General features: G+C 36.2%; 1 protein-coding gene across 4 annotated transcripts in view; it reads left to right on the top strand.

Moving 5' to 3' along the window:
- Positions 1–8,376, top strand: part of TMTC2 (transmembrane and tetratricopeptide repeat containing 2) — a 391,387-nt gene that overhangs the window by 276,427 nt on the left and 106,584 nt on the right. Inside the window, exon 9 of one of the 4 annotated variants that reach the window (XM_023749766.1) lies at positions 7,281–7,402. The exons of the other annotated variants lie outside the window; for them this stretch is intronic. Coding sequence (XP_023605534.1) covers positions 7,281–7,286 — 6 coding nt within the window. The 3' untranslated portion in view covers positions 7,287–7,402. Of the gene's footprint in view, positions 1–7,280; positions 7,403–8,376 lie in introns of those variants that run through there. 4 annotated transcript variants of the gene reach the window in all.

The following is an 8,376-nucleotide window of genomic DNA, read 5'->3' on the forward strand; positions in this document are numbered from 1 at the left end:
ACAGTAAACAGCGGACTATCATGTAGCTGATTTGGGATAGTTTATCGCTTATGACAACCTGTGGGAAGGGAAGAGGTGTTTTGTTTGTTTGTTTGTTTTTGTTCTTGCTGGAATAAGAGACAAAGCTCCAGATTGGGTGGAAGGCTAGGAATTAGATGCCTAATAAAGCAGATAAATTTATATTCTTAGTGAAAGGATAATACAGACTGAGATTGCATACTGATACAAGAAAGTAGCCTGTCTCAGCATGGGATCTGAATGGAGAATGAAGGAAGTCTCTGCTGGGAGTTTATCCTAAGTTCTTTTCCTACCAGGCTTTGGGTTTTGAATTTACCTAATTTGCATAATCAGGGAATTTCTAGGCCAAGAAATTAAATAAAAAATCAGCCCACTGAAAGCTTTTGCCAAATAAATTATGGATGTCCTTCAAAAAAAACAATTAAATCTAGAAAGAATTAGTGAGGTATGGAAAGAATGGTAAACAAAGTAATGGTTATTATGTTGGTAAATTAGAATAAACTTTTACTGAATAAAAGATTGAAAAAGAATAATCTCATGGGAACGATCAGAGTGAGAGAAGAGATGATAGTTAAATTGATTTTGGAAGTCAGAAAGTGGAAGGAGATATTACAACTGATTTCTCAGAGCTGGCTTTGGGATGGGATAACAATGAAAAGATATATTACGTACTCAGAAAGAAACCTGGGGAGACCACTCAAGATTTTGAGGCAGCCAGCTTAGAAGAGAGTCAAAGAGCATAAAACCTGGTAATCAGTTATAATGTATGGAGCAGTCAGACCTCTCCCCCATGTACACATGCCCCAACCAGGCACTTCCCTGTACGGCAAGGGGAAGGAGGCTCACGGTGGCAGAGCTGTTGAATAATAGAGGTCAGTTCTCAGCAACAGCTTGCACAATTGAAAGTGGAATGAAAGGGACTGGAAAGAAGATTGAGTGAATGTCTTCCAGTGGATACTCGATCGTCAGTACCCTCCCCTACCACATGCAGAACAACAGCACAGAGTTTATACTCCACCAGCTACCCCACCTCACCACCCCACACACATCCCGCCTCCCAAGAAATTGTTGAATTCTTTTCTAGAGAAACTGATCATTGTAAAAAAACCATTTCCGCATACCTACTTTTGGAGAGGCCCTATAAATCATAGTTCCTAAAGCAGATACACAGAAGTGAATCTGTCTAGTCTAGGAAGCACATCTGTGCCTAAGGAACATCATTCAGCTTTTATTTAACTTACTGCTAAATATCAACGGGCAGATGCCCTGGCCAGATGGCTTAGTTGGTTGGAGCGTTGGTTGTACACCAGAAGGCTGTGTGTGGGTTTGATTTCCGGTCAGGGCATATACCTAGGTTGCAAGTTCGATCCCTAGTAGGGGGAGGGAGAGAATAGGGGAGGCAAATGGCAATGTTTGTCTCATACATTGATGTTTCTCTCTTTCTTTGTCTCTCTTGCTCTCTCTCTGTGTCTGTCTCTATCTCTGTCTCTCTGTCTCAAATCACTAAAAATCATGGTATCAGGTGAGGATTTAAAAAAACATTTATATATGCACAACCACGGATCACAAATCATAATATAAAAGCCTCAAATGTAAAAGATTGGAACTGATACAAATTATTAGGAGGACAATGAAAGAAAGAGAAGAAAAAACATTTCTTAAATTGTTAGAAAGAGATGGCAGTGAAGTATTTCATGAAGCAGGATGTCATTAAAACATAAATAATGAAAAATGAGAAAGAGCTTTTAAAAACACTAATACAAAAAGATATGTGCACCCCTATGTTTATTGCAGCATTATTTACAATAGCCAAGATATAGAAACAACATAAGTGCTCATCAATAGACCATTGGAGGAAGGAGATGTGGTATAAATACACAATGGAATGTTACTTGGCCATTATAAAGAATGAAATCTTACCATTTGCAACAACATCGATGGACCTAGAGGGTATTATGCTAAGTAAAATATGTCAGACAAAGAAAGACAAATACCATATGATTTCACTTATATGTGGGATCTAAAGAACAAAATAAATGAACAAACAAAACAGAACCAGACTCATAGATGCAGAGAATAAATTAATGATTGCCAGATGGGAGGAGCTGAAAGGGCTGGGGGAAAAAGGTGAAATGATTAAGAAGTACAAAGTGGTAATTACAAAATAGTTACGGGGATATAAAGTAAGTACAGGGAATATAGTCGCTAATATTATAATAACTATGTATGGTGCCAAGTGGGTTGTAGAATTATTGGGGGGCAATCACTTTGTAAAGTATATAATTGTTTAACCACTATGTTGTACACTGGAAGCTAATATCTATATCATAAAAGGCCTGTGGTCATGATGCCATAATGGCTGGGCCTCTAGTAAGATAATATTGAATGTAAGCCATAATTGAAAATAAATAAATACATAAATAAAATAAAAAATATGATATCAAAACAATTTTCATTTGAAGGATAGGAGAATAAAGGTGAAGAAATATTTCCATATAAAAACAAAAGGAAAAGGAAATAAAGTTAAGAAATTATGAAAGAAATCAATATAAGGCTCAACAGAAAAAAAATAGAGAAAGGAAAAAGAGAACATTACTTAAAGTTTATGGGGACAAGTTGCTATTTCTGCCATTTAGAGGTTATAATATATTGAGTTTAATCAGAAAAAAATTGTTTTAACTTATGAAAACCATTTTCATTTATTATTTTGATAGTATGATCATTCATATAGCTCCACTTAAGAATATAATTCATCTACATCACTTGCCCCAAATACTATCTTTGAGATGTTAAGGATTTCAACTGGCATTATTTTTAATTAAATTGATAAATGACCAGCTTTGAAAAATATTGATACAAGTATAAGATGCCTGATTTTCAAAAATGAAGAAATGGTCACTTAGAAAAAAAAATTTGAAAGTTTAAATGTACTTAGTTCTGAATATACCTACAGTCTGACACTACTTTGGCTGTACAAACAGTATATTCTTTTTTTCCAAGTTCTTCTTTTCAAGCCTTAATATTTTAAGTTTCCTGTACCAAAAATATGATTTTACAGGCTGCTTTATTTTTTATAAGGCATTTTAAAAAAACGGGATTTAGAAATTTTAACTCACTTAAACATATGGAAGGGAAGGAAAGACTTGTGTATTACAATCCAAATTTTAATTCCCCCACACCTCCCAAACTTTTATAGTTTCCCATTTGCTGATTAGATGAAATACAAACCCTATTACGGAATGACTTGAAATCACAGTGCCAAAACCTCACAACCGTCTTTAACAGTTTCTTTTTGAATTATGAGATTTGGCAAATTTCTGATCCCAATGGATTGCTTTTGTCTAAATTTGGGTTTCTTGGCCTGGTAACAGGCCCTTGACTTAACATGAAATTGGCAAGGTGAAAAATGCCACACATTTTGACTTCTGAATGCTTTATATATTAAATATTGTAAAATAGAATTGTCTATTAGTCTCAATAGAAGAGAAATAAAGATGGAGTGGTGTTTTTATTGTTTTGTCAAAACTGACCGAAGGCAAATATGTAAAAATGATGTTCAACTATATTAAACAGACTATAGAGTAGGATTTCATATAAAAATTATATTTTTATTCGACAAATAAAAAACAGATTATTGGTGCCTTTATTACAGCCAGTGGAGTGATTCACTTAGTACTTTTTGGTACAGATTTTTCTTTAAGAATTTGTATAGTATTTACAGTATTTAGAAAAGTTGAAAATGATTTATCATCTCCCAGAATGTACGAAAAATGTCCCTTTTCTCTCTCTACCTGCTCAGATTTTATTTCCTCGGTGAAGTCTTGCCCAAGTCTTTCAAGCAGTTGTTCTTTTCCTTTCTCTGTGCTTCCGTACCATGGTCTCATTATCTTTATAATAGTGCTTCCAGATTGAATGGCAGAAATAAATCTATATCTGCCTTTTGTCCCTAGACATGGGACAGGAATTAAGTCTTACCTTTTTATCTCTTCAGGCGATTCACTACCTTGGTAACTACACCTATAACCTCCTTGTGCATTTCTCTTTTTAAGTTATTTAAGGGCTGGGTACATAACTTTTGACTATTTTTATTTTCTTAGCCCAATTCTCATTTCCTCATTCCTTTCATTTGGTCAACACATGTATTGAGACTTATTACTCCATGCTAGGCATCACTCTAATTCCCAATGATATGTTCTGAATAAATGAAAGAGAATGGCATGATTATAGGTTGCACACAGAGTAATCTTCCAAGACCCTACAAGGAGAGTCTGGGCTTGATATCTGTTATTCTGTGAATCTTTAAAATGAATATCCTCCTCTTTTTATACATAAGGACACTGAGTTTTAAAGATTTAAGGCACATCCCCAAGAATAATTTAGCTACTAAGTAGAAGAATTCGATACAGCCTCGATGTTTTCTGAATTGAGCATCATTAATTTTCACTCTATATTACATAATTTTAAGTGTGGAGCCTTTTTCCCCTTGTTTTACCTGATAGGAGATTGTAAAAGTAAGCCAGGATTTCCTGTCTCTCCCTTTTTATAACTCATTTTTAGATATTGCCTCTATATACTAGGTTAGTTTGAGTGGTTCAACAGATTTTTATTATTAAGCATCATAGGTCATGAACTTAGGACTTCTGTTTTTGGCTGTTGGCACTTTTAGGTCCTACATTATAACAAAATACAAATTTCCCCAGGTACTCTAGGGAGTAGGTCTGCCTTAGGGTCACTGGTCTTGTCCTTATTTAAATATACCGTAGTTGGGCCTGGGTGACATCTCTTTAAAATATCTGGAACTTTTTATACCAACATCATGTCCAATTAAAATACTATACAGGGGCACTCTCTAAAATTGTGATTTATTTCTTGTTTGAACTTTGTTACCTAGGGCTAATGCCATGAATTTAAAATAGGGCATGCATTAAGAGAGAAAGGAAGAAATAACATTTCTATTATTATGCTATTTCAGGTTGTTTATAGTTGCTTCTAAAGCTGTGTGTGTTCTATAATTATTTTGATTTTTTTGTTTTCCTTCCTGTTTGTCCTGTTCAATTTATTTAAGCCAAATATTTTGCAGTTTTTGTGAGCCAGTGAAATTAATATTGACTTAAATTGTACTAATAGTTGTTTGGCTGATAGCTTATTTTACTAACAGATTTAGGTTAGTTAGAGAGAAGGAAGGCTCTGACAGCAATTCTTGATACAGAAAATTTTTATTTTGGCTTCTGCAAGTAAACACTAAGCCAGATTTCTGTGTCTAGTCCCTGTTAATGATGCTACAAAAACTCCAGTTGTGAAAGTTCTTGAGATTCAATAGCAAAATTATGTACCCCAGGCTAGAATACGGTAGTGTCCATGCAGTTTGTCTCAAGTGTTGTGCTGTTTGTTTCCTTGGGTCTTTTGTAATAATTATTATTTAGAGGTGGGGTTATTTTTCACTTGGTCCTTTTCAGAGCAGACTTCATGGTAATCACCGCCCAGCCTCGTTTAGATTAGAGGGAGAGGTAGCAGAAAATAGTTTTTTCTGTGAATCTAACATTGTTATGTATCTGTCTAATTCAAGTTGCAAAATTTATTCTGTGAAAAGAGGAGTAAATATAACATAAATTTTGCTACTGAAATACTGTATGAAATAAAGAAGAAACTTTATTTCAATACTGTATTCAGGTAAGCATTTTATATAAAGTTGCCTCATCTAAACTTTATGATTTAGTATTCTAGAGATAATATAGTCATTATTGTATTGTTTTTACTCTGAAGCATAATGGATCTGATAGTCATTTTTATTATTTTTTAAAATATATTTTTATTTATTTCATAGAGAAAGGGAGAGGAAGGAAGAGATAGAAACATCAATGGTGAGAGAGAATCATTGATTGGCTGCCTCCTGCACTCCTTCTATGGAGATCGAGCCTGCCACCTGGGGATCAAGCCCACAACCTGGGCATGCACCCTTGATCGGAATCGAACCCAGGACCCTTCAGTCCGCAGGCCGACACTCTATCCACTGAGCCAAACCAGCTAGGGCTGATAGTCATTTTTTAGAGACCAACCCCTCACTTCAAGATACAAATATTTTTATCTAGAATCAATCTTGCAATCATTCTACTGATTGCCACTCAAATATATCCAAAATGTCTCAGGCTTTTATTTCTTGCTTTTGAATGTCAGTAGAAGTCATTGTTAAAGATATTTCCTTTTGCCCTGGCTGGCATAGCTCAGTAGTTTGAGTGTCTGACTGAAACCAATCGATGTGAGAGAGGCACACTGATGTTTCTTTCTCACTCTTCTCTCTCTCCTTCTTCCCCTCCCCTCCCTTGTGCTCGCTTTAAAAATCAATGGAAAAAAGATCATAAGGTGAGGATTAACAACAACAAAAATATTTCTTTTTGCCAGATATTCATAGAAATAGTAAAAATTAAAATATTCAAATTCTCGGGCATTAAAAGTTACATGAAATAATTCTATCTGCTTCATATCTACATATAATGCCTATTTTTGAAACCAAATGTTACTATTTTTAGTGGTAAATAGAATGATACTGCTTTTGAACTAACTTATATTTTACTTTTTTGTTTGTTTGGTTTCTGTATTTGGTCTGTAGTTATCATTTAGTGCAATTTAAGTAGCCCAGCAGGGTCAGGCCCTCATACTCCCCCAGTACTCGGATATAGAAGGATGTAGATGAACAAGTGGTGTGCCCTTAAAAACACACTCCTTTACAAAACCTGCATTTGACACACATGTGCTGAGCCTGCATTTTGGCTTATTCTATGTAATAAAAGGCTAATATGCAAATTGACCCCTCGGGAGTTCGACCAGGAGACCTGGAGTTCGATCGCTCGCTATGATGTGCGCTGACTACCAGGGGGTGGCATAGAACATGGCAGGCGACCAGCAGCAGCAGTGGGGCACTGAGGGAACAAGGGAAGAAGGAGGCAGGGAGGCCAAGAGGCAGGGAATCTGATCGGCCCTGATCGCCAGCCAGGCCTAGGGACCCTACCCGTGCACAAATTTCATGTACCGGGCCTCTAGTGCTCTATAATAAACAGTTGAGATACAGAGACAAAGAAGGCATTTCCTTGGTCTCAAGAAGACCTCAGTGCATGCTGTTGAGGAGAAACTGCTCCAAGAGCCATGGATAGCTGCTTCAGTAGTGGGTTGCCTTGCTTTGTGATTGGAGGAAATGGCTTGTTTCAGAAAGGACAATTATGTAGGTACCTTAATTTTATTTCCTTACTCTTTCATTTTTATTATAGATATAGGATCTCATACCAGTTAGCAGGCACTCTTTCCTCACTTGACAGTCCTTTAATTTGCTATGCGCCCCATTGATGGGCTGCATACAGTGCAGGACTCATGCTCATGACTTCCAGGTTGATACTCTTCCTCCTGCACCATGTGACTTTCCTGCCATGTAAGAAAGCATGGACACATTTTAATGTGATTAAACTCTACTTTTCACTTACGTCTTCTATTTTCTTAGCTTGATAAATTTTTTTAATAGGATAAAATTTGAGTCTCTTTTCTGGTTAAAACAGCATCGTGATGTAAGTATGTTTACCTTTAGGAAAGGTGGTACAGGCAACATACATTTTCAAAATGTATGTTTTTTCAAACACAAATATCTTTAACCCTTACCAAAGGAGGTTACCTTTTTTCTGTGAAATCTGGGTATGGATATATATGCATATTCATATACATGTACACACACATGCAAATATATAAAGAAAGCCACATCTGTTCTAAGATTGGAAAGTTTTTGTTTTTGCAGTCTCATAAGTAGGTTCAGAAGCAGCCCAGCTATGAACGTGTTCACAAGTCCATAGGCTTTTGCATTTCCCCTATATTTACCCACATTACATTGAGGCCATGAGCCTCAGCAACCTGAAGCAAGAAGCCTGCAGAGCTGCAGATTGTATTCTTAGTTTTATATTAAAATTATACTTCTTCCAAGCAACAGTTAATTCTGAGTTCAACTTGATTTTTATATAAGTCCTGAGCTTCTAGGACCAGCTAACTTCTCACTAATTGCCTATCTCCCTTGCCATGAATCTGTTGCTTTCCTACCTAACAAAGAATTAAATATTATGTATAGGGTGGCTCTGTACCCTGCCTCTTCAGTGGTCATCCCAGGCACAGTCCCTCCTGGATAAGCACAGACACTTTATCACGTGATGAACTAGGTGCTTTATGTATGCTGTTCCAACACCTCCTCACAAATCCCAGACTCTAGACACCCAGTGTAGAGATGAAGAAGCTGAGCTTCAGAGGTTAAATCCAGATCCGTGTTCAAAGCCTATACTACTATGCTTTGTTTTTTTCTGAGAGGCTGTGCTATTTAAATTGCTCTCT

The sequence above is a fragment of the Myotis lucifugus genome, unplaced genomic scaffold (genome assembly GCF_000147115.1).
Source record: "Myotis lucifugus unplaced genomic scaffold, Myoluc2.0 scaffold_9, whole genome shotgun sequence".
Classification (NCBI taxonomy): domain Eukaryota; kingdom Metazoa; phylum Chordata; class Mammalia; order Chiroptera; family Vespertilionidae; genus Myotis; species Myotis lucifugus.